General features: G+C 43.3%; 1 protein-coding gene across 1 annotated transcript; it reads right to left on the bottom strand.

The window, feature by feature from the left end:
* Positions 1–4,740: 4,740 nt before the first annotated feature.
* Positions 4,741–25,351, bottom strand: vcam1b (vascular cell adhesion molecule 1b). Its single transcript, XM_034149860.1, has 11 exons — positions 24,814–25,351; positions 21,835–22,143; positions 20,600–20,890; positions 19,827–20,087; positions 18,916–19,188; positions 18,187–18,367; positions 17,873–17,970; positions 13,474–13,776; positions 12,853–13,122; positions 6,488–6,748; positions 4,741–5,849 (listed from the first exon to the last, which is right to left on the bottom strand). Exons 1-11 carry the CDS (start codon positions 24,851–24,853, stop codon positions 5,692–5,694), a joined length of 2,445 nt encoding a protein of 814 aa, XP_034005751.1. The 5' UTR covers positions 24,854–25,351; the 3' UTR covers positions 4,741–5,691.

A 25,351-nucleotide genomic window follows, 5' to 3' on the forward strand; every position in this document is an offset into this window, starting at 1 on the left:
TTGAGGTTTACTTCCCTGTTAAAATCAGGTTCCCATAAAACCCGACACATGAGGGTGAGTATCTTGTTTTTTGTCACCCACCCCCTCGCCCCGCACCGCCTGTATCTGATGTTTTGATGGTTTCCAGATGTAAAAACTCAATACTTCCACACATTAACGACGGTCAGAGATATTGAAGTGAAAGTTGAATAAAGATGATCTGATGTCTGAACAGGAGCTGCTGACGAAGAAAAAACAAAGCGACAGGAAATGCCAGCAGATTAAAATGAGGGGACGCAGCAGAACGCTCCGTCCTCTTGCACTCAGCTGAGGTCAGGAGTCACGGAGGCCCGGCAGGACACTGAACGCATCACGAAAGTAAAAACAGCAGAAACATATTATTCACCAGAGAGGGATCTGACCTCCGACCTCCTGCTGCTCAGACACTCAATCCTGATGCACAAAACAATAATAATAATAAATCTTACAAGCTTTCAATCACATGTATTATTATGCACCTCCATAAAGCTACAACATTTATTTTGAAATGACAAGGTGGTACAAAGAGTACAGATGGTACTGTGTTCTTTAATTATTTAAGAAACAAGCACTAATGAGACACACACTAATGAGTATACAAGAACATTTAAAACACACACTAAAGATAATAATATTTGTATATAAGAATCTGAAATCCGCCCTATCTAATTTTCAGGTTCATGTCTCCATGCTTTAATGTCTCAAACTGCCTGTTGGTTAGCTGGGCGGCTCTGTTGTGATTGGTCAACCAGCTTATAGATGTCCCGCCCCTTAGCCTATCATCTACAATGTGTTGGAGCGCAAGTGTTCCATAGTGGTGTCACTATGTTCCTGGAGTAAACAAAGGAGTCAAATGGAGGCGTCTCTACATGAAAACATCATATTTAAAATAATGTAGTGAAGTGAAACTGCATTATTTCCCTTTGAATTGTATTGGAGTAGAAGTAGAAAGTGGCACAGAAAGAAAGTGTGTGTGTGTGTGTGTGTGTGTGTGTGTGTGTGTGTGTGGTATACAGACCCCACAAGTTTTTTATTCTGAAAAACAAACCTGAGAGAAACTCGTTCACACATTTCCTGTTTCCATAACGACGGGCTGAGCAGCCCAAGAGCTCCGTGTTGAATAAAAAACAAATACAAAGAGGAAGAAGAAGTTTAATTAATTCGTTCGGCTAGTTAAATAAAACAGAGACAGAGAGCCAGGAATTAGACAGGTCCCTCTGCCAGGGCCTCATGTTGCTGCTCCAGCCTCAGAGGGAGTTCACTTTGAGACGAGGAACAGAAATATAAGACATTATTTTTTTTAAATATGTAAATCTTGGGGGGCAAACCTGAAACTTAATTAAGGGCAAAAACATCTATTTTTTCATAAAGTACGTTTTTGCCTGAAAATAAATATTTGAATTGGAATGGGAGGGATGAAACCCTCTTTAATGGTCTCACATGCAGAGCACACAGCACCCAGTGACATGTGTTCTCTGCTTTTAACCCATCCTAGTACCAGGAGTCTAGTACCAGGAGTCTAGTACCAGGAGTCTAGCACCAGGAGTCTAGCACCAGGAGTCTAGCACCAGGAGACTAGCACCAGGAGACTAGAACCAGGAGTCTAGCACCAGGAGTCTAGTACCAGGAGTCTAGCACCAGGAGTCTAGTACCAGGAGACTAGAACCAGGAGTCTAGCACCAGGAGACTAGGAGTCTAGCACCAGGAGTCTAGCACCAGGAGTCTAGCACCAGGAGACTAGGAGTCTAGCACCAGGAGTCTAGCACCAGGAGTCTAGAACCAGGAGTCTATCACCAGGAGTCTAGCACCAGGAATCTAGCACCAGGAGTCTATCACCAGGAGTCTAGCACCAGGAATCTAGCACCAGGAGTCTAGCACCAGGAGTCTATCACCAGGAGTCTAGCACCAGGAATCTAGCACCAGGAGTCTGGTACCAGGAGTCTAGCACCAGGAGTCTAGCACCAGGAGTCTAGCACCAGGAGTCTAGCACCAGGAGTCTATCACCAGGAGTCTAGCACCAGGAATCTAGCACCAGGAGTCTAGCACCAGGAGTCTGGTACCAGGAGTCTAGCACCAGGAGTCTAGCACCAGGAGTCTAGTACCAGGAGTCTAGTACCAGGAGTCTAGCACCAGGAGTCTAGCACCAGGAGTCTAGCACCAGGAATCTAGCACCAGGAGTCTAGCACCAGGAGTCTAGCACCAGGAGTCTAGCACCAGGAGACTAGCACCAGGAGTCTAGCACTAGGAGGAGTGGGCAGCTATTGTACAGCGCCCGGGGAGCAATGGGAGTGAGGGGGGAAGGGGGTTGTCCGGTGCCTTGCTCTCAAGGGCACCACGGCAGGGCAGGAGGTGAACTGGGACCTCTCCAAGTAGCAGTCCACACTCCATATTTAGGTCTGTTCGGGGACTTGAACCGGCGACCCTACGGCTCACAGTCCAAGCCCCTACTGACTGAGCCACTGCCAGAAAACGTATCCCAGCTGTGACCTACATTACAAGTTATTTACATTTTTGCCGCTTATTTAAACGCTATAGACTTTGAAGACTCCGTTGACCCTCCTGACCTTCAGCCTCAGGACGTCACTCAGAGGATTTAGTTTCCTCTTCACGGACCTCCAGCCGAACAACAAGAAAACATTTTTTTCTTTTCTCGTGAAGTCGAGGCGTGTAAAAACACAATCGGTGAAACACAAAGTTAATCTGCACACTTCCAGTAAACTCTGGGCCTGAAGAGAAAGAGAAAGTTCGGCCGCTGACTCACAGGAAATTCCCAGAAGGTGTAATCATGTTCCAACGACACAATGAAGAAATAAATATATTTAATAAAAGCACAGAAAGAGAAACACTTTAGATCTGCAGCAGAACATTTGAAGATAAAAACGAAGTACCAAACCAGCAGGGATCCTCTTCTGCTCATTTATAAAAACACTCGTGTCCGAAGATGTGATCCAGAGGAAACTTTTTAAAGGGACAGTTCACTGAAAACACATTCTACACCTGGAGCAACTTGGACCTTTGTTGCATGGGGCTCATGAAGTAAACCACCTTTCCACACTGCCTCAAATAAAGCAACAAACACATTTACAAAGATTGTGATTAAAACTCACTGATGCACAATGTGCTGCATATCTATAAAATGATGTTAGCTGCTGTTCATATATACAGAGCATCAGGTAGTGTAGTCCAACACAGTCTCACGGCATTTCGTGTTATAGTCACGAAAATTAATCTATTGATTCGTGTTCACCAACACAAAAAATACAGATTTCAGTATTCTGACACAGAACGATTTTAGAAGCAATGTATTTCTATTGGTAGTATGTTTCGTGCCTGCACCAAATAATAACTAATTAGAAGAAGAAAAAAAATACAGATTTCAGTATTCTGAGGCTCTGAGCCACATTTATTTTCCTCGTGGACGGCAAAAAAACTCAGACATTATACAATTTAAAATAAAAGGGTTAGGCTTAGGGTAAGATATTGAGTAAGAAAATGTTTTTATGAACCACACAGCTTCCGGTCTTCCAAGACCCGACCGGACAAAAAGACGTGGTGCAGGCACGAATCAATAGATTAAATTAATTTCGTGACTATAACATGAAATGTCGTGAGACTGGGTTGTGTAGTCACATGTTGGGATATGGAAACATCACGTTAGCAGGATAGCATTAGACTGTGTCAGTAAATACCCCACTGGTGAATTGAAAGACGGAGGTTGCCAACAAGTGGACTTAATAAGACGACTTAACGTCATCACGCCCAACATTAGCCGCCTTTAGCTTAGCGGTACTGACGTGAAGTCATGTGACCGTGCTGTAGTTCCTTTATAGCCCAACATTAGCCGCCTTTAGCTTAGCGGTGGTGACGTGAAGTCATGTGACCGTGCTGTAGTTCCTTTATAGCCCAATGTTAGCCGCCTTTAGCTTAGCGGTGGTGACGTGAAGTCATGTGACCGTGCTGTAGTTCCTTTATAGCCCAACATTAGCCTCCTTTAGCTTAGCGGTGGTGACGTGAAGTCATGACCGTGCTGTAGTTCCTTTATAGCCCAACATTAGCCTCCTTTAGCTTAGCGGTGGTGACGTGAAGTCATGTGACCGTGCTGTAGTTCCTTTATAGCCCAACATTAGCCTCCTTTAGCTTAGCGGTGGTGACGTGAAGTCATGTGACCGTGATGTAGTTCCTTTATAGCCCAACATTAGCCTCCTTTAGTTTAGCGGTGGTGACGTGAAGTCATGTGACCGTGCTGTAGTTCCTTTATAGTCTAACGTTAGCTTTTTACTTCAGAAATCATTAAGTGGTGTTAACATGTGGAGATTATCCTGCTGAAGTAAACATGTAATTATCATAAACGTTTGTTTGACACTGAGATTATTTTCTGACATAATCCAGAATCACATGGAGAAATACACCAGTGTTCACCTAAACAACTAATACAGCTAATCTCATGTCTGATTATCAAAGCCGCATGCTACGAGGTGGTAGCCAAGCACAGGATAGTTAGAAAACAAGTTGTTTTGTATCATGTAGTTTTGTGTCCCGGAATGATGTGTTGGAATCTGGTAGCCACATTTAGCAGTCAACATTTTGAAGGTGGCATCAACATGTTTGGACAAAGTAACAATGCGCTACCATATAAAAGACACAAGTTAGAACAAGGAAGGCACAATTAGCGACATTTTGAAACTTGGAGTATCTCGTTGTGAAGTAGTATCCAAGCACATGATAGTTATATAAACAAACTTTATAAATAAATTGTCAAGTGGTAAAATCCCGCTCACAAAGTAGTCCCATGTTGTCGGAGTGTCCAGGAATGATGCAGTAATGTTTTTGAAAAGTGGTTGCCACATGTTGAGCTATCAAAGCCACAGGTTAGCATGTTAGCAGTCACAAATTAGGAGGGTGGTACCCACATGTTTGGACACAGTAGCCACATGTTAGCATATCAAAACAGAAGGTGCAATTACAAGGTAGCCACAGAATGTTTGGTGATGCTAGCCACATGTTTGGAGATAGTCCACATGTTGGAAGATGCTAGCCACATGTTTGGAAATTCCGTCCACTTGTTTGGAAATGCTAACCACATGTTTGGAGATGCTAACCACATGTTTGGGGATGCTAGCCCCATGTTTGGGGATGCTAGCCACATGTTTAGACATGCTAGCAACACGTTTGGAGATACTCCACATGTTGGTGATGGTGGTCACATGCTAGGAGATGCTAGCCAAAAGTTGGGAGATGCTAGCCACATTTTTGGAGATGCTAGCCAGAAGTTTGGAGGTGTTAGCCACATGTTGGAGGTGTTAGCCACATGTTGGGAGATGCTAACCACCATGTTTGGAGATAGTCCACATGTTTGGAGATGCTAGCCACTTTTTTGGAGATAGTCCACATGTTGGAAGATGCTAGCCACCATGTTGGAAGATGCTAGCCACATGTTGGAGGTGGTAGCCACATGTTTGGAGATGCTAGCCACATGTTGGAGATGCTAGCCACCATGTTGGAAGATGCTAACCACATGTTTGGGGATGCTAGCCACATGTTTAGAGATGCTAACCACATGTTTGGGGATGCTAGCCACATGTTTGGGGATGCTAGCCACATGTTTGAGGGGTAGCTACTTGATGTAAACTGGTAGCCACATGCTGAAAGTCAGTAGCCCGCGGTTAGCGTCCCTCAGGCTGACGGCGGTGCAGTTTGCGGCAGCTGATAGAAACCTTTCTTCCTGGATCTCCTCAGCAAGTCGAGGAGCAGAGCGGCGGCGGCGAGCCCAACGGCGGAGCAGAGGACTGGGATGAGAACGCTGCCGAGATTGGGAGGACTGGAGCTCCTTTCTGTGTGGAGGAGGACACATTCAGGATCAAATAAACCAGGATGTTGTTAACCATGTCAGAATCAAATTAAACTTTATTTATTTAGCACTTTTCATACACAAAAGGTAACTATGTGCAATATGTGCAATATATATATATGCCGTTAATAACTGCAATATATACCAGGTAACATGAAGCTGTCTTTGGCTCTTTTCTGCTGTAACAATGTAAATGTCCCCTCTGCGGGACTAATACAGGGATTCTGATTCTGATTCTGAAAGTGCTTCACAAACCAAAAACATAGAACATTTACTAATAAAAACAATACTATCTCCCCCTCCCCAGGTAATAATCAGAGTAACAAATAGCTTTGTGATTTACAAGAACCCTTACTACCGAATCAGAATCAGAACAGGTTTATTGCCAACTAGGTTCACACGTGGAATTTCCCTTGGTGTATATATGGTGCTTACATAAACACAGTTAAAGATCAATTGTAAGAAATACAACCAAAAAATTCAAACTATTATTAAAACAATTTTTTTTAAATCTATGTAAAGAGTCTCATACAAGGACATTTTATTACTTAGAATTTCCGGTTCAGTTTGTCTGTGATAATGCATAAAACATATATTAAGTCAAAGGGAGACAGCACTGACCTCTGACCCGGATGCTGAACACTCTGACCTGGAACCCCAGCTCGTTGGTCACGTTGACCTGGTACATCCCAGAGTCTCTGGCCGTCACGTTGACCAATAGGAAGGTGCCGTTGGACGAGTATAGCTCCGTCCCATTGGCCAGGTTCTTCAGACTGACGGCGGCGGGCGGGAAGCAGACGGTGTGGCAGGAGACGGTGATGGTTTGTCCCTCATGGACCACCGTAGAGGGCAGGACCAGCACCGAGGTGTTCCTGGGGGGCGCTGTGGAGACCAGATTAAGATTATAATGCTTTGCTGAACAACTAATACTCTTTATAATGTGAAAGCGTGTCAGACATTTGATTTAAAGTCTTTCTGAAATGGTAAATGGTAACAGAACTTTACTTATATAGCGCTTTATCAGGTCTTTTCGACCCCTCAAAGTGCTTTACATACATCATTCATCCATTCACACCTCATTCATGCAGAGGGTTTAGGGTTAGGGCTAGTGAAACACGTCAAACTTTTATTCTATTCATGAAAATAAAATGCTACTTTTCGCCCAACTAGCAGTGAAATATCCCCTTTTTTGGAAACAATAGCCGCTTTCACACCAAGTACTTAGCCGGTACTTGTCCCCGGTACTTGTTCCCCTGAACTCTTTAGTCCCTCGAACTGTCCTAGTAGATCGCGTTCTCACCGGAACAAGTCCCTGAGGGAGGATTAGGAAAATGAAGCCGCTGACGTCACTTCTTCTTCTTCTTCTGCTTTGGGATCACAAAACTTTTCTGAGTCTTACGGGGCGTGGTTTGCAATTCACCGAGCCAATCAGAAATTGTTAGTGTGGCCGACACACCGGGTGTTTCTCAATCGCGAGTAAAGCTGCTTCAGAGCCACTATTTCAAGCATACTACGTCATCGAGTGCCGCCGAAGGACTGTTCCAATGTCCAGCATACTTGGAAATCTACCGAGCCCGGCGTACTTCGTTTGGAGAAATATCGAGGCTGCACTTGTGTAGACTCCGCGGTCTAAAAATCCCCACAATGCTTTGCGCACGGACCAATTTCCCCAAATCTGTGGCGGAAAATGTAAGGCGGGGCCTCTCATATGACGCACACCTGCACACTTGCTAGCCTGTTCCACTCTTCGTTTTCCGAATGCCAGGAAGTATTCTTGCCTCGCTTCTGAAGCAAGTGACTCGGAAAACATGTGCTACCAAGCAAGCGTACTCGAGATTGAGAAACACCCACGAACCATTTCCTCCTCAGGAAAGTACCACCTCTCTAGCAGGGACTATCTGGGGGTGAAAAGGTTCGCGCGAACTAGGGACTAGTCCCAGATCCTTCTTGGTGTGAAACCAAATCTCCCCCCTATCTGCCTAGTTCGGGGGGAAAAGTACTCCGGTGTGAAAGCGCCTATTGACGGTTTCTTAGATATGAAAAAGTCTCTATTTTAGCCTTTTTCTTTTTACTTAACCTGGCCCAGTGTGTTCTTTATGGATTACATATCCTCTATTATCAAATATTGGGATTTGTTTCCACGGCACAGCAGCATGTTTATACACACAAAAATGACAAAATAGAGTATGACAAAAAATAAGTTGGAATATAATGCAGACCATTTACATGCACTAAAACCTATATAACACAATACAGGAAGGGGAACACCACAACAAGCAGAATAGAGACCCTTTAGAAGATTGACAGAAGCTACATCTACAACTACTTTGATAATGGATTAACTTTCTCTGTTTTATATCAAAGTCACTGGACTTTTTTAAACTATTTAATCTGCAAAATATCTGTAGATGAATCCATGAAAAATAGCTTTTTGTTATCGTAGATGCTCGGCAGGGATTACGAAACAGTAGTTTCAACAATGAGGAGGAAGATTTCTCAGGAAGTGTGAAGGAGGATCATTTAGTGTCAAACACAGGAAGGGAGTCTCAATGGAAAGTCAAAACAAGACAACTTTTAACACTAAGATAAGGGCATCACAACTTTTATCTTTCGATTATAACTCTGGGGAAAAACCTCCTGACAGAACGTCTGTAATTCAAAAGTGAAAGAATGAAACTGAACTGTTTGGTGAAGCAGAGTTTATAACGGGAGCAGTTTAATGGTTTGTATAAGGCGTGTGGCGCAGTGGACTAGTGTGTTGGTGTTGGGATCAGGGGAGCACAGGTTCAAACCCCACTGCAGTCAGCATGTCGTTGTGTCCCTGAGACACTTCACCCCAAATTGCTCCTGTGGGGGTTGTCCTCAGTATTGAGTCTCTTTGGATAAAAGCGTCTAACAAGTAACATGTAATGTAATGTAATGTAAGATCATATGATTAACCTTTAAAACACTCAATGTGCTGCCTTTTAACTTCTAAAAACACCTTTTTAAAAATGCTTTTTACTAAGCCTTAACTTAAAGAAAATCAAATGTATTCCAACAAATAGTGATTTATGAACTCTGCCTAAGTTAAAACATCAGTATTGTGGTATTTAAAAATGAATTTGAACTTGTATTCTTTGCATTACTTGAGGTCTTAAACCACTGCAATTTCCTTTATTTCACCAGATGCCATTTTCTAGGATTCAATTCTCTAAATTCTAATATTAGAATTCAGTGTTTTATTGTCAGAGTTTATAGATTGTTTTATCTTCACGGTCTACTCTACTGTATATTATCTACTTTTTAATGCTGTTTTAATTCTTTTTTGAGATGTTTAAATTATAGAATGGTTTATTTCTACTCTTTCATTTCTACTCATGTGCAATGCCTTGTTTTTTATGCTGCTGCAACGCAAACTCTTTCCAATTTGGGATCAATAAAGTACCTCTCATCTTATCTTATTGGAAATTTGAGGAAATCATCATCAATAGTTTCTATAACAAATCTAAAACGTCCTTTTACTCAATGCATGTATACTTTTAAATAGCAAGACCACAGAAAGGGAAATCTTAGCAGTGGCTTAGTACGGTATAGTTAGGCCTCGTTAGGACTGGCTCACTTTATGCTGCGTTTCCATTACAGTTTAGGAACTGGGGCAGTAACTATAGTAACGCAGTGTAGGCGGAGCCGTGACGTCATCTTCAATGAGAACCCCACAAAACCAACACAGCCGTTAGCTGTTAGCACTCAGAGCTCACAGCTCCTCATATCTGTTCAGAAACTAGACAAAAGTTAAACAAGTACAAACCACAGACTGCCTGTGTCATGGAGAATACAGTCGCTGCTTTATTTATGTCTGTATAGGCCGTTGTTGTGAGTGTGGACGGTCGGAGCATATACTGCGTTAGCTTAGCCAATCTCCATTTAGAAAACACGCATTTTAAAAGGTGTTTCGCCTGCCGTCTGTCTGCAGACTTGTCAAAGCATTAATTCATGGTTTTTACTAACCGGTATCAGTATGTTGTTACTTCAGCATCATTTTGAAACGTGTATTACAATTAAATCACGGTCAAATGTGTTCATTGTGTTGTAGTTGTAGCCACTCACGTCACTAGTTTAGCATACTCAGCCCGGTTGTTGGCCCGGAAAGAACCTTGATTTTGGAGTGCCAGAAAAACTGTGAACGAGTACCCGTTAGCCGGAACTACCCCTAGAGGAAACGCAACAAAAAACGGGCCAGGTTTGGCACGGCACGCTTAAACCGTGCTACGGGCTGCAGTGGAAATGCGCCATTAATGTTCACTGAAGTTATTCATATATATATATGTATGTGAATATCTCTGAATATCTGTGGATGTGATCAGCTGCTCGCTCAGGAGGCCGACACATTACTGAGCACAGAGTCACAGTTTATTTCTGTCCACAGCAGCTCAGCATCTTGTGAAGGAGGGAGACTCTTCAGATAACGTCTGTCACAACAACCACAGAAACTCATGAAGCAAGAAGCAGAAGAGGAACCGGGGGAACATTTATAAAGTCTGTCATCCACCAAAAATGTTATTATCATTCAGAGGAAGTTAAAACAAACTTTTTATTGACCTTTTTAATAACTGTGCTTAACCTGCCCACAAAGTAGCATGGATTACATTTATGAAAACATATTCGATTTAGTTAGCATCCAGTTAGTCCATCTTATTGTTGTAAATAAGTCTGAGGTTCACAACATTTTAATCCGAGATTAACAAAACCTGAATCTGAAATGTACACAATTTAAATCTGAGTTTAACAAGATTAAAATCAACAGAACCCAATCTGAGGTTAATAAAATTGTAAGCTAGTTTTAGATTTGTATATGCACTGATTTCACTGCAAGATGTTAATTTAATTAATGCCCATCAAAAACAAATTGTCTATATTTCAACTGGACTTCAATCAAAGGAATGTATTGCAAATTAATGTATCATACTTGTACGTAAAATACGTCTACTTATGTTTAACTGAAAGGGGACCTATCATGCAAAATGCATTTTTTGATGTCTCTTATACATAAACATGTGTCCCCGGTGTGTCAGGGAACTCACGCAGCATCAGGAAATAAAACCCTCTCTCTTTTCCTCCGTACCCAAATCTCTAAAAACGGGGGAACAACGGAGCTGATCCAGATTTGCGTCCGATATGACGTAATATCTGAAATGTGGACCCACGGCCCTATCAGAAACGTTGCTATCAGAAACAATGCCCGACTGTTTTGGACGTAATATGGTCAGTGTTTACATTAGCATGGCTAACACTCAGAGCTAACCTGTACTGGAGAGCATGTGTGTGAAGAAGCAGGAAATAAAAAGGAACTCACCTTGTGGTATAACCGGCAAGAGAGAAAGCCTTTGAGCTCCATACTGTTTCAGAAAGAATCCTTGATAATCCATGATATGGCGTTTCATCACGGCAGTATTTAGTTTAGACAGTAGCTGCCGGGTCCCGCATGAGCTCAGACCAGTGGCGTCGCCTGGCCTGGGCATCCGGGGCTTTAGCCCCGAATGTTTTTTCTGTAGCCCCGGACAATTCTCCCTCAATAATATAATACATTAACCGGGCTTTACGTGAACCTCATCATGACACGAGAGGACGGCAGCACTGTAATTTCCCGTGTTCAGTGAATGCAACAGAGGCATGACACCAGACCAATCAGAGAGTTGCATGGAAATAAACGTGTGCTTGTGTCATTCAAGCTGGCTCTGTGTGTGTGTGCGGCAATAGCGCATTTAGTGTGATAGAGAGAGAGAGAGGGAGAGAGGGGGAGGGAGGGACCGGTGCCAGCAGGGACCGTGTTGTTAGCATCTGGTTAGCTAGCTGCACTAACGGACATAAGGAGCTGTTTGTTCCACAACAAGCTGGAGGAGAGTCCTCTCCTCTCAGACTGAGAGACTCAGGTGAGCTAAAGGACTCTCTGAGTGTTTAGATACTTAACTTTAGTCTAAGTTATCTCAGTGGGTCTCAAACGGTTTGGTCACAAATTATTCAAAAGAGTGTTTCCGCGGCACACCTTCATATGATCATTATAGTTATAAAAAAAATAAGAGAATAAAGGAAAAACAGTTATGAAATACTATATGGCAGTAAAACAAGAATAGAGTTTAAAAGGGGAGTGATTAGTAAAATATCCATAAAGAAAAAGTACATCTGTTTACAGTTCTGCTTCATATGGGTGTTGAGAGAGGTATCCATAGATCTCTTCATTTTGCTCTCAAAGTGCACCAGATTGATGCATTTAACTTCAATATTTAAAAAAAAATCTTCCCGGGGGAGCATCCCCCCGGACCCCCTAGAGGAGGTGAGGTCCGCCCCCCACTCATAACAAATACCACTTTACCCCTGCCTATATGCCGTGAGCTGATTATCGAGCCTTCATTGTAACAGTCGCGGGTGTACTGTGTGTGTGTGCGTGTGGGGAGTGTTGCAGTAAAAAATGCCACTGTAGTGCCGCCGCCACTGTGGGCTAAGCCCCGAATGTTTTCAGGTCCAGGCGACGCCCCTGGCTCAGACCCCTCCTTATTAAAGCTTTATACCCCAAATCAGCACTTTAGAAACAGGAAGTGAAATAGAGGGATATGAGGCATGGCTAGAATGGGTGATCTGTTAGGTATTTAGAGCAAAACACCTCATAGACATGTTTTTTATATATTTGTATATATCTGAGACCTATGCTATTGCCTAAAAATAGCATGATGACCTTTAACTGAATGTTTTTAGTGTGAAATCACCAAAAACAAGAGAGTTAGGAAAATAAATGTTTCGTGTGGAGTTCCTCAAGGCTCTGCACTCGGTCCTCTAGGTTTTCGATTATATTTTATATAATTTTTAATGTGCCAATTAAATATTAAACTAATAATTAAACTAAATAAGGGCCTAACACTCTCACATGGAGCGCCTCATGGCTCTGAGTTTTGGCTTCACTTTTACTCTCAATGAGTCATAGTACTACACCACTGGCAACAGTAACGTACCTGTGACGGTGATGGATCGGGTCATCAGTTGTGCTTCGTACTGATTGGATGCTTCACACAGGTAGGAGGCGGAGTCCTGCAGCCGGGCGGAGGAGAGGCTGAAGGAGAGAGAGGAGGAGGCGGAGTCTGTCCTCTGAACCTCCTCCCCCTCCCTCCTCAACACCAGCGTGGGGGGCGGGGCTCCGTCTGATTGGCAGGTAAAGGTCACCTGCTGCCCCTCCAGCACCTGCTCACCTGGACTCACTGACAGGGAGGTTCCCCTCGGAGGATCTGCAACACAAACGGGACTCATTGGTTCAGATTTCAAAAACCTGAAACTCAGTTTGACAAAATCTGAATCGGAGTTCGACTAAACCAGAATTTGAGATAAACAAAGCGTGAATTTGTTAATCCCAAATTATTCAATCGGAGATTTACAAAACCTGAATCTGAGATTAAAAAAATAAAAAATCTGAGAGGAACAATATTTTAAAACCTTAACTTGTGCTTTTCAAAACCTTTAATCTAAAATCAACAAAGCCTGAATTTAAATTCAACAAAACCTCAATCTGAGATAAAAAGAATAGCTCCTTCACAATAAAAGCCTCTAACAGGAAGTATTTTATTTGCTCAGACACTCACAGTGAACCTTTAGAGCTACACCCGTCGTCCTGGACCTCCAAACGTCTCCGTCCTCCCTCAGCAGCTCCGCCCTGCAGACCAGAACCGGCTGATCCTCCTGGACCTGGTACTGAAGAACAGACGAGACGTTCTGTAAGGAACCGGAGAACCTGAGCGACTCGGACATCAGCGTCCTGTTGCCAGATAACCACAGGATCCTCATCTGATTGGCTGAGAACACGTTGGTGACGTTACAACGAAGAACCGCCTCCTGACCCAGAAGGACCGGAACGGGAGCTTCCAGAACCGGATCGGACGGGAACGCTGCGAGAAGAAACATCCGGAGAGTTAGAGATACATCATCGATAACACATCCTGGTTATTCTCTTGATGTATCTGGAACACTCTGCCCCTCCATGTGAGGTCGGCCCAGACCTCTAAACTAAAAACACACTTCTTCTCTCTGGCCTTATGGCGCATTTCCACTACACGGTCGGCCTCGGCCACACTCGGTACGGCTCGGTACGGCTTGGCCGCGTTGGGCCTTAACAGGGCCGACTCACTTCATGCTGCGCTTCCATTACAGTTTAGGAACTGGGGTAGTTACTATAGTAACGCAGTGTAGGCGGAGCCGTGACGTCATCTTCAATGAGAAATCCAGAAACACAACACAGCCGTTAGCTGTGAGCACTCAGAGCTCACAGCTCCTTATATATGTTCAGAAACTCGACAAAAGTTAAACAAGTACACACCACAGACTGCCTGTGTCATGGTGAATACAGTCGCTGCTTAATTTATGTCTGTATAGGCCGTTGTTGTGAGTGTGGACGGTCGGGGCATATACTGCGTTAGCTTAGCCAATCTCCATCTAGAAAAACACGAATTTTAAAAGGTTTTTCGCCTGCCGTCTGTCTGCAGACTTGACAAAGCATTAATTCATGGTTTTTACTAACCGGTATCAGTATGTTGTTACTTCGGCATCATTTTGAAACGTGTATTACAATTAAATCACGGTCAAATATGTCCATCTTGTTGTAGTTCTAGCCCTCTTGCCAGCGCTCCTCTCTCTAGTTTAGCATACTCAGCCCGACTCAGCCCTGTTTGTTGGCCCCGATAGAACCACAATTTTCTAGGGCCAGAAAAGAGGGGAAAAAGTGGCCCCGCGCCGTGCCGCGCCGGAACGAGGCCTAGTGGAAGCACAACCAAAAAAGGGGACGGCACGACACGGCACGCTTAAAGCGAGCTACGCGCTGCAATGGAAATGCGCCATTAGAGCGGAGCACGACTCCTGACTTTTCCCTGTGTTTTATTTTTACTTTGTTTTTAAGATATATCTGTTGTAATTTATTGTCGTTTATTGTGATTTGTAGTAATGTGTTTTTATTACATGTACAGCACTTTGGCTCGACCAAAAATCGCTTTTAAATGTGCTATATAAATAAAACCTGATTTGATTTGATTTGATGTATTACCTCAGATTGTAGAGAAGTCTATGAGAACATGTCCCTACTTCTCTCTCTCTGTATTACCTCAGTAAACATTGTCCTGATGAGTTGATGGTCTCAATCTGTATCTCCAAGTCTTCTTCAACACAGCATGATGTTCATTTAGTAAATGATAGTCCCATTAAAAGTAAAATAGACAATAAAGCGGCGTATGCTTGTGGGCGGGGCTAACTTTGATTGACAGGCAGCTACCTGGTGTTGTCCTTGTTTCACAGTTTGTGTTTTCACTCCATTAAATGTCATTTTCACAGTTTACTAATGTTGGTTGTACTCACTGTAGCTCCACTCTCTTTCTCACTAATATATAGTGGCCGTAAAATCGATATATAAACCTACTAAATGGCAATAAACGAGGTTGTGTTGTTATTTAAAAACATGACTTCCAGCTCTATTAACTCTCCTCTCCTCTTTCAAAGTGAGACGTGTTAAAGTGACGGCTATATATAATCATTTACGCTGATGCATAGCACAGTCACTAAAGAGACAACAGGAAGTTATCTTTTTTAAGCCACTCACTGAGTAGCGGACATTTTCCACCAACACACTGAGAGTTTATTTTAGGCACTTGAAGGTTGTTGCACATTATTGATAATCTCTGTTTTATTTACACTCTTTCCTAATTTACAACTACAGTACTACTTAAAGATGTGTCCTGTTTAAAAAAACAGTTTACTTCTGTCTATCGTCTCTATCGTTATCTGATGAAGTGTGTCTGAAAGGATTTTATGTTCCTGTGAGAGGTTCATGAACTCCTGACAGAACAAACTGAGGGTCCAATGTCTCTGCGGGGGAGCTGTGTCTTACTGGAACTATGTGAGGGGGTGTACAGTGTGTGTGTGTGTGTGTGTGTGTGTGTGTGTGTGTGTGTGTGTGTGTGTGTGTGTGTGTGTGTGTGTGTGTGTGTGTGGCCCTGCTCCCCTGTTGTGTCACTTCCTGTCAGTGTGTCCTGCTCGGATCAGATTCAACACAGATCAGTGAGAGGACTCTCCCTCTGCGTTGGCTTCAACTTATATTTAAATGCATTCCCCCTTATTTAAAGCAGTATTTTTGTACCTTACTCGTCAAATTATTAAGTTAGACACTCTGTCCAGATTTATTTCTCTGTCCATTGTCAGAAGAGCGTTGACGTGTAAAGCCCCAACAGACTGGAGTACTTGACCTGCTGTTGTTAGATCATCAGTGGGTACGTTTCAGCCTCATCATCTCACTTTCAGCTGCTCTTGTTATTGATCAAACTGATCTGTCAAACACTATCTATCACATTGTAATGATTGTAGGTATTACTTCATGCATTTTACTGAACAGATGGTACGTGGTTTGTCATGCTTTGCTTTCTGTTATGTTGTTCATGTCTGTCTGTAACACGTTGCTTTTGTCGGGACCCCCTTGAAAACCAGATGGTGCATCTCAAGGGGTTTATCCTAATAAATACATTTCTATATATATAATCTAACAGAAGGGAGGGGCTCTGTGACCTTCGACCGCTCTGGTCTGACCGTCAGGCAAACTGAAGTGTAGACTGACCCTGACCCCCCTCTGACACCTTCAGAGACCCTCGGGAGACCCTCAGAGAGACCCTGACCCCCCTCGAGACCTTCAAAGACCCTCAAGAGACCCTCAGAGAGACCTGCAGGAATGTCTCAGTGTCTAATTTAATCCTGTCTAGTGCTGTCCCTATGCCTGTTCTCCTGCATTCTTCAAAGCAGATTCCTGGATAACCGCACTTCCAAAATACTTCACACTTGAATCTCTGCTTCTTTGGAACCTGAGAAAAATATCTGCCAAATTTGAAGTCAATCCAATGAACGCTATGATCACCCATTGGATTGTGGACTACAGTTTCGAAGCCCCACGTTTGGCATGTTGTTTTGTTGGCTGTCACCTTGTTGTTATTTTGCAGTCTCTATGTTGATTTTGGGAAACCAGAAGTGACGTAAGAGGGTGGAGCTAAAACTACCGAGCATTGAAGAGAGGCTCTATTCTGCTTGTTGTGGTGTTCTCTCTCTCCTGCAGATGGCCATATGTTTCCAACTTATGCTTCTGAAATGCAGTAAACTCGGGTATGACCTTACTCCTATTTCCCACCTCCAATGTAAAAGTAAGGAAGCATCATTTTGAGATGTTGAGAAAAAGTCTGACATTTAAGCAATAAGTCAAAAATGTTGAGTCTGAATTATTTTTTTTTTTTTAAAGAAGTTTTTTTTGTTGGCAAAAGTCAGATTCTCGAGATTATGAGAGAAAAAGTCATAATTTTGGAAAAAAAAGTCATAAAAAAACAACAGAATTCCGATATTTTGATTAAAAGTCAGATCTTTTAGAAAAAAAGTCAGAATTTTTAGAAAAAAAGTCAGAATTCAGATATTTTATTGTATTGATATCTGCAGAGGCTAAAACCCCTGTGTTCCTTCAGAGGGGGTTTCTCTCAGACTTGAAGGTTGCCCCTTGGCTAAAGTATTTTTTATGTCACACCCTAACGGGGTCTCGGACTCACAGAAGACGAGGAGCTGGAAGAACGTCTATATGACCCTCTCTGTGGACTGATTCTGATCAGTAATCATGTTAACCTTGTGCTCTCTATATCCAAAGGTCGCAGCACTACTCATGGTAGTCAGAACCAGCAAGAGTACAAAACCCCAAAACCACTACACCCACAAAAAACACTTCCCAAAGTGGGATTAATAAAGTACATCTTATCTTATCTTATTTATCCAAAACCACTTCAAATTTCATTTCACATCCTAACAGGAGATTTGGGTTTTGTCAGTGTCCCTTTGTGTATTCTGTTACTATTAATTATCCCTTGGTTTCAACTTGGTTGGGCCAAGCCACTAGAGAGGTTCCTTGGTTTGTCATGAGGTCAGTTTGTTGAGGGAACAGCTGTTAAGTTGATGCCATGTTTATTTGAGGGGACTCACAGAAGACGTGGACCTGGATCTCTGCGGTCCGGATCACAGAGTCACACTCGGCCTCACAGCTGTACCCTCCCTCATCCTGGAGGTCCACATCCTGCAGGAGGAGCAGGGACTGGTTCTGGTTCTGGTGTGACCCCTGGAGGAGGGTGTGGTTCTGGTTCTGGTGTGACCCCTGGAGGAGGGTGTGGTTCTGGTTCTGGTGTGACCCCTGGAGGAGGGTGTGGTTCTGGTTCTGGTGTGACCCCTGGAGGAGGGTGTGGTTCTGGTTCTGGTGTGACCCCTGGAGGAGGGTGTGGTTCTGGTTCTGGTGTGACCCCTGGAGGAGGGTGTGGTTCTGGTTCTGGTGTGACCCCTGGAGGACGGTGTGGTTCTGGTCAGTCCTCCTCCAGGTGAAGGTGGGGGGGAGGAGACACCCAGAGGCCCGGCAGGTGAGCAACACATCTGAACCCCGATCTGCTGCAGGGACCAGGGGACTCAGATCCACCTGCAGGGGGTGAGCTGACAGAACAACAACACCGTATAAACACGACTACATGTAAACAACAACACAACGCGCTACAACGACCGTGCACTGAACACAAACAATGAAAATCCAGAATATTCAGAGATTGTTGGAGCTTCATATTATTGAAAAGTTAAACATTGATTTTCTTGCTGTTATTGTTTATAGTGAGTTAAAGTCGTTTCTAAGCTTGTATTCTGAAGGCATGTCAGAGCGCCTGGTGTGATTGTATATAATGGAAACAGGTGGAGGTGGGAGTCGAGCACTAGTAGGCACATGGTTCTTTATCAGGGTGAAGCCACACGAAGGAAAGACATAGGAAAGGCTTCAGGAGAGAAATATAGGAAACCTGTGAATTGTTCTTTGTAAATGATATTGGATCGTAATGAAATGCACAAACGGATATTCTTGTCTTGGGTCATTGCCCTGCGTAAGATCCGCTAACTGGTGCCTCAGCTGTGTTATTTTTAAGTGAATTATCTGTTTTATTTCTATATGATTTTGTCCGCTTCAGAGATGGTTAATTAAGACGGTAAAGCCGTACCTGTGACGGCGATGGATCGGTTCACCAGGTGAGCTCCGTACTGATTGGATGCTTCACACACGTAGGAGGCGGAGTCCTGCAGCGAGGCGGAGGAGAGACTGAAGGAGAGAGAGGAGGAGGAGGCAGAGTCTGTCCTCTGAAGCTCCTCCCCCTCCCTCCTCAGCACCAGCGTGGGGGGCGGGGCTCCGTCTGATTGGCAGGTAAAGGTCACCTGCTGCCCCTCCAGCACCTGCTCACCTGGACTCACTGACAGGGAGGTGTTGGTGGGGGGGGCTGTGGGGGGGGGGGACAGGTGAGTTATGGAGCGTTCGGTTAAACTGGAACACTTTGATAATTTAACATATACATTTGTAACAGCTTTGCTCCTCGAATCATAGTTTTATTTCTCTTCCGGTTCAGAGTGTGTGAAAAACATCCGGAAAACACGTGAAACATTTCTAAAAAATACATTTCAGAAATTGGAAAAATCATTCAATAATAGCCAAGAATTAAAAGTCAAATGTGAACATTTTCAACGTAGTCCTAAAAATATTGGGTGATGGTGAACTGCGAAAGATGTAAACAACAACAACTTTCCTGTGGGTGGCAATATTTTTCCGACTTGTGCTACATGAACGCAGTAAACTGGGCTGTGACGTCATTTCTGACCTCCAATGTAAAGTTCAGATATTTTAGGGAAAAGTCAGAATTTTGAGAAAAAGTCAGAATTTTGAGAAAAAGTCAGAATTTTGAGAAAAAGTCAGAATATTGAGGAAAAAGTCAGAATTTTAGGGAAAAAGTCAGAATTTTAGGGAAAAAGTCAGAATTTGGAGAAAAAGTCAGAATTTTGTGGAAAAGTCAGAATTTTGAGAAATAGTCAGAAGAAAGTCAGAATTTCTCATCAGAGACGTTAAAACAAACTTCTCTCTCACCGTGCACTCTGACCTCCACGCTGGTGCTGTGATTCCCCTCGCTGTTCCTCGCCTCGCAGTCGTAGCGTCCGGCGTCACTCAGCCTCACCTGAGCGATCTCCAGCCTATCAGAGGGTCCGCTCGCCTCCACCTGTCCGCCTGCAGACCTGAAGCTCCAGCTGATCTGCGGCTCCGGGTTTCCCTTCGCGGAGCAGGAGAGGACGAAAGGAGCGCCGGCCATCAGCAGAACAGAGGAGGGGATCTCCGTCACCACAGGAGCGACTGAGGAGGAGGACTTATTTCATTGTTGGGAAAACACTGAACGTCCTCTTCCAACATGAGAGTAACTTGATAACAAAGGTATCCCAACTGTAGCTGTGAACGTGACAGGATGTCTGATTACCTAGAAGAGCATCAGGACTGTTTGAGGCATATGATAGCTATGTGATTAACATGATGATTCAGCCTCTATGGAGATAGACATATGACAAGCATGCTCATTTCTGACGTGGAGCTAATCTGAAGTAAACATTGAATACTGCTTTCTATTCCTCCATCTTGTGACTGTGTAACTCCCTCTCTTGGATATCAGCATGTGAAGGACACTGTTCAGGAACTAGTTGATGCTCTGTATGTGATGACTACTTCCATTCTGGAGAGGATCACAGATACATGGATCCTGAGGTTGAAGCTCAAGCCGCTGAGATTTTTCAACAATTCAACAATTATTATTATTATTATTATTATTATTATTATGATATCCCCGAGCATGTGATCCCCAGAGCTTCACTCACAGAGCGGATCCAGCAGAACTTCAGTCTCGCGGGTCTGGTCCTCCGTCGGCAGGTCCTTCAGGTCCAGCGTCGCCCTGCAGATCAGGCTCCGCCCCCGGTCCTGCTCCTGGGGTTTGAACCGGTACTCTGAGCGCTCCGCGCCCCTGGCGCTCTGCAGCACGGTGTCTCCCTGCAGCCAGCTGAGCGTCAGCTGCTCGAGGGGGTACACATCAGACACCTGACAGGTGAGCACAGACTCCGCCCCCAACCTGAGCCGCTCCTGTCCACCAATCAGAGGGTCCGATGGGAAGGCTGCAAACACAGAGGTTTACTCATTATAAACAGACATTATACAGGGTTTACTATTTATTTACACAATGTTGACAATATCTGTTTACTGCACATATTTTACATTTGATTCCATCCTATTTCAATGTAAATACTGCTTTATTTTATTTTGCTATATATTGTATTTTTTTTATGTTATTATAGTTTTCTTAAAATAGTTCTCTATCTGTGTTTTTAATTTTTGTGTTTTGCTTTTAAACGACACCAAGTCAAATTCCTCGTACGTGTCACTGGTGATAAACCTGATTCTGATTATGTAAATAAAATCCATCTTATATATATAATATACTTCTAAGTTCTGCAGTATTGTGTACAGCAGTGATCATCAACTGGCGGCCCACGGGCCAAATCTGGCACGCCAGACATTCTCATCCGGCACGCGCTGTGGCGCTGGAGGAGTGGTTAGTGCATTCCCCCCCCCACTCGTTTTTTTTTTACAACGTCTCGTGAGTAATGTGCAGTACCGGAGTCCAACAGAGAGGCAGCAGCTGCGAGACAGTAGCCTGCGCACTGCGTAGCCTTCCCTGCCCTGAAGAAGAAGTGATCCTTCGTTAGCGTGAAGAGTCTTCTTTATGCGCTCCGCAGTAGCCCGACTTGACAGTACATGAGCGTGCTCCACTAGCACACACCCCACCCCACCCCCCACCCCCCCCCCCCAACCCGGTCAACAACTTCAAAATTCAGGGCTATATATATATATATAAATCGCTGGCCCCCGAAAGTGTCTCTAGGAATAATTTTGGCCCTTGGACAAATGTAGTTGGTGATCCCTGGTGTTCAGTATATAATATACTAAGTTCTGCAGTATTGTGTACAGAATATAATATACTAAGTTCTGCAGTATTGTGTACAGAATATAATATACTAAGTTCTGCAGTATTGTGTATATATATATTGTGTGTATTTACAGTAGAGGTACAGGGTGCTGAGGCTCTTCCCCCTTTCCTCCCCGCAGCGGACCCGGCACTGCAGGGTTCCTTCGTGGTCCATCCTGACGGGGTCAAAGGTCACGGAGGAGCCGCTCTGATTGGATTTCACTGAGGCCGCGAGGGGCCGGTCGTTCAGCCACGACCACGACACGGTCGGCGTTGTGGGACATCCCTGCACCCGGCAGAACAGCTGCTGCCACTGCCCGAGCCTGATGAGAGGCCTTCTGGGTAACACGTCCACCTGGAGGAGTCCCTGAACGCACCACGACGTCAGCAGCAGCAGCACAGCTGGGAGGAAAACAACAACATGAAATATCAGAATAGTCTGATAGGGAGGGGAGGGGGGGGGGAGTGTTAGGCCCCGGCTCCACGAGGACAAATACGGCAAAACGCATCGGAGTAACGCAAATGCAACCGCAAAAAACCTTCCGTCCCCACGCAATATACACCGGATTGTGTCAAGCTCCACGAGACGGCTCCGTTTACATCCAAACGCTGGAAAAGCTGCAGTACATATGCTGAGCCTGTACGTGGCGCTGTAACTTCCTCCACAAAAGCAGCGAAGAAGAATGGTTGTCATGGCTGCACTTCTGTGTATTCTCCGCGGTGGGGGCCGACAGAACCGGGCAGAGTTTTTCGCCGGTCAACGTGTGTTAAAGTTTAAATCTTCCGGACAAAATGATAAAAGTGCCGGTCAAAGGTCTTCTTTGTTATTTATTGAGCTTTAAAACAAATGAATAACGACGATATAATGATATATAATCATCAAATACACGGAGCCTGTCCTCTCTTTTTCCTCTCTTCTGACAGCGTCAGTGTCTGTCTCATGCAGCAGCTGATCCAGTAATGAGTGACCCGACAGTAAAAATGAACATATTTATAACTAGTTTAGTTTGAGAGGTAATTAAAATAGCTAAGGGTGATGATCTGACTTGAAGTGTGTGTTTTGCTCCCGCTGCATCACAGCGGCAGGAGCTGCGTGTCTCCGTCCTGTCAGATTAGACTTCACTCGCGTTTATGTCCATATCGAGATAAAGATAAATAATCTGAATTCAAGGAGGAGCTCCTGTAGATGTTGCACAAAGAACTGTAGCATGGTCAGTAGCGACTGGAGCACGATAGCAACCCTGCGGGGGAGAGGCGGGGCTATGAAAACGAATGACCATATAGGCGACTCCACGGCCCCGTTGGACCCCCCAGAGCGCTCCGTTCCCAGATCTATCCACCTTTGGACCCGTTGTCGTTTGCGGGGTCTGTTTCTACGTTTCCCTTACGGCGTCGTCGAGCTTAGAGGGCTATACGCATGAGAAATATGCGGATTCAACCCGTTTTCGTCCTCGTGGAGCCGGGGCCTTAGTATTTTAAGATTTAATCAGTTGTAATGCAAGTGATTAATGGTTGATAACAAACTAACGTCTGTAACAACAGCACCGTCTGAGGGTCCTTTAGGTTCAAATGAATACATTACGCAGACGTTAGAGGAGATTCAGTTCAGAGAAGAAAGTCGGAAATAAACAATAAGAACAGCTGTTCTCTGAAAAATATAAAAGATAAAAAATTCACAAATTTAGAAGAAAACGACGAAAAAATATGAAAACAGTAAAAATAAATAGTAAAAACAAGTAAGAAATAGTACGAAAAAAAATGCAAATATTCTATAAAATTAATCGGCAAATATAAAAGAAAAAATGCAAACTTAGAAGAAAAAGACTAGAGTAAAAATAAAAGTGTATAAACTTAGTAATTAAATAGTTAAAATAAAAAGAATATCTTTCAATTGTGTTTTAATTTGTTGAGATTTCTTCAGTTTTTTGGTAGAAACCTGAAGCTCCAGTTTGGACCACAGAGCGTCTCAGAAGAACACAAATGATTAACGACACAGCTGATCTCATCATTTAAAATCAATCCCACAGATTATATATCATCCATTAAAAACTGTCTTCAGACACATTTAATAAACACTTATTACTGTGGGATCATTACAGGATAATTTAAATTTTTATTTTTTTATTTAGCCTTTATTTATACAGGTGTAAAATCTCATTGAGACACAAGGTCTCATTTTCAAGAGAGACCTGTCAGTGGTAACACTACCACACACAGTCACAGACAGGACACTAAACACAGAGGCAACACTAAAATACAACACCGTAATAATAACAACAAACAGCTGTGACCGAGGGAGGCGTGTGGCGCAGTGGGCTAGTGCGTTGGTGTTGGGATCAGGGGAGCTCAGGTTCAAACCCCACTGCAGTCAGCATGTCGTTGTGTCCCTGAGACACTTCACCCCAAACTGCTCCTGTGGGGATTGCCCACAATATTGAGTATGTAAGTCACTTTGGATAAAAGCGTCTAACTAGTGACATGTAATGTGATGTCATGTGACGTAATGTAATGACCTCCAGCTTCGCCTGAAACACGTTAACCATCAGGTAAAGTCAAATAGATCCAGGAGTTCACGGAGAGGTCGGCTGAGGTTAACTGATAACCTGATTTATAATCAATAAAATGAAAAAACAAAAACCTTTTATATATTAACTCCTTAACCAGCGTCTGTTTAGCATTATTATTATTATTATTATTATTATTATAAGAGGTAATATTATTATATAACAGTTTAACATCCAATTTAAATAATAATTTACACAGAGAGACGGTCAAATAAACTCCAAGTTTAAAAAGTAAAAAACAAAACAATTATTATAATTAATTTGTTATTATTTTAAAGACTGTCCTGTATTATTATAATGTGTTTTTTCTTATTGAAAGAAACAGGAATAAAAACCACAGTATACACATTTAATCACAAGACACAAAGAGGAAAAAACTAATAATTAGAAAATGTGTAAAAATACAAATAAAATAAAATAATAAAATAAATATTGTAATAAAAACAAAAAAATATGAGGAAATAAAAAGTACAACATAATAATAAATAAATAATAATAATAGTCTTACCTGAGAGAGCAGAGATCCGGCAGACAGACAGTGGAGACATCTCACTCCTCAGAGGATTAACAGGCTGATGAATGGATGACTGAATGATGGATGGATGAAGCAGCTGCTCTGCGTCGACGTTCCTCTGGAAATCAGAACCAGTCGCGGGGTAAAATCCAGACGAGTGAAGCCGAGGGTCTCCAGCCTTTCTGTTCCTCTCTGAGTCTCACACGCTCTCTTTATACCCCCCTCTCTGTGTGTGTTATTGTGAAAACAGTGCAGACCACAGCGCCCCCTGCAGGACACACACTGGAACTACACAATTTTCTCTTTCATTTTCTCTTCACAGCTTTCTATAAACAGTCGGTGATGATGTCTCTTTCTCTTTCTGTCTGTAAAATAGAAACAGCTCAGTTTGTGTGAGGTGGGAAACCCCTGTAACTATGAGGAGATGTAGAATGAAACATGTTAACAGAAATTGTAAAAACTGAACGAGTAGGACGAGCTGTAACGGACGAGGAGACCGACCCAGAAAGTAACATCAATTAAAGTTTAATCC

Source organism: Trematomus bernacchii, unplaced genomic scaffold (genome assembly GCF_902827165.1).
Source record: "Trematomus bernacchii unplaced genomic scaffold, fTreBer1.1, whole genome shotgun sequence".
NCBI classification, from domain to species: domain Eukaryota; kingdom Metazoa; phylum Chordata; class Actinopteri; order Perciformes; family Nototheniidae; genus Trematomus; species Trematomus bernacchii.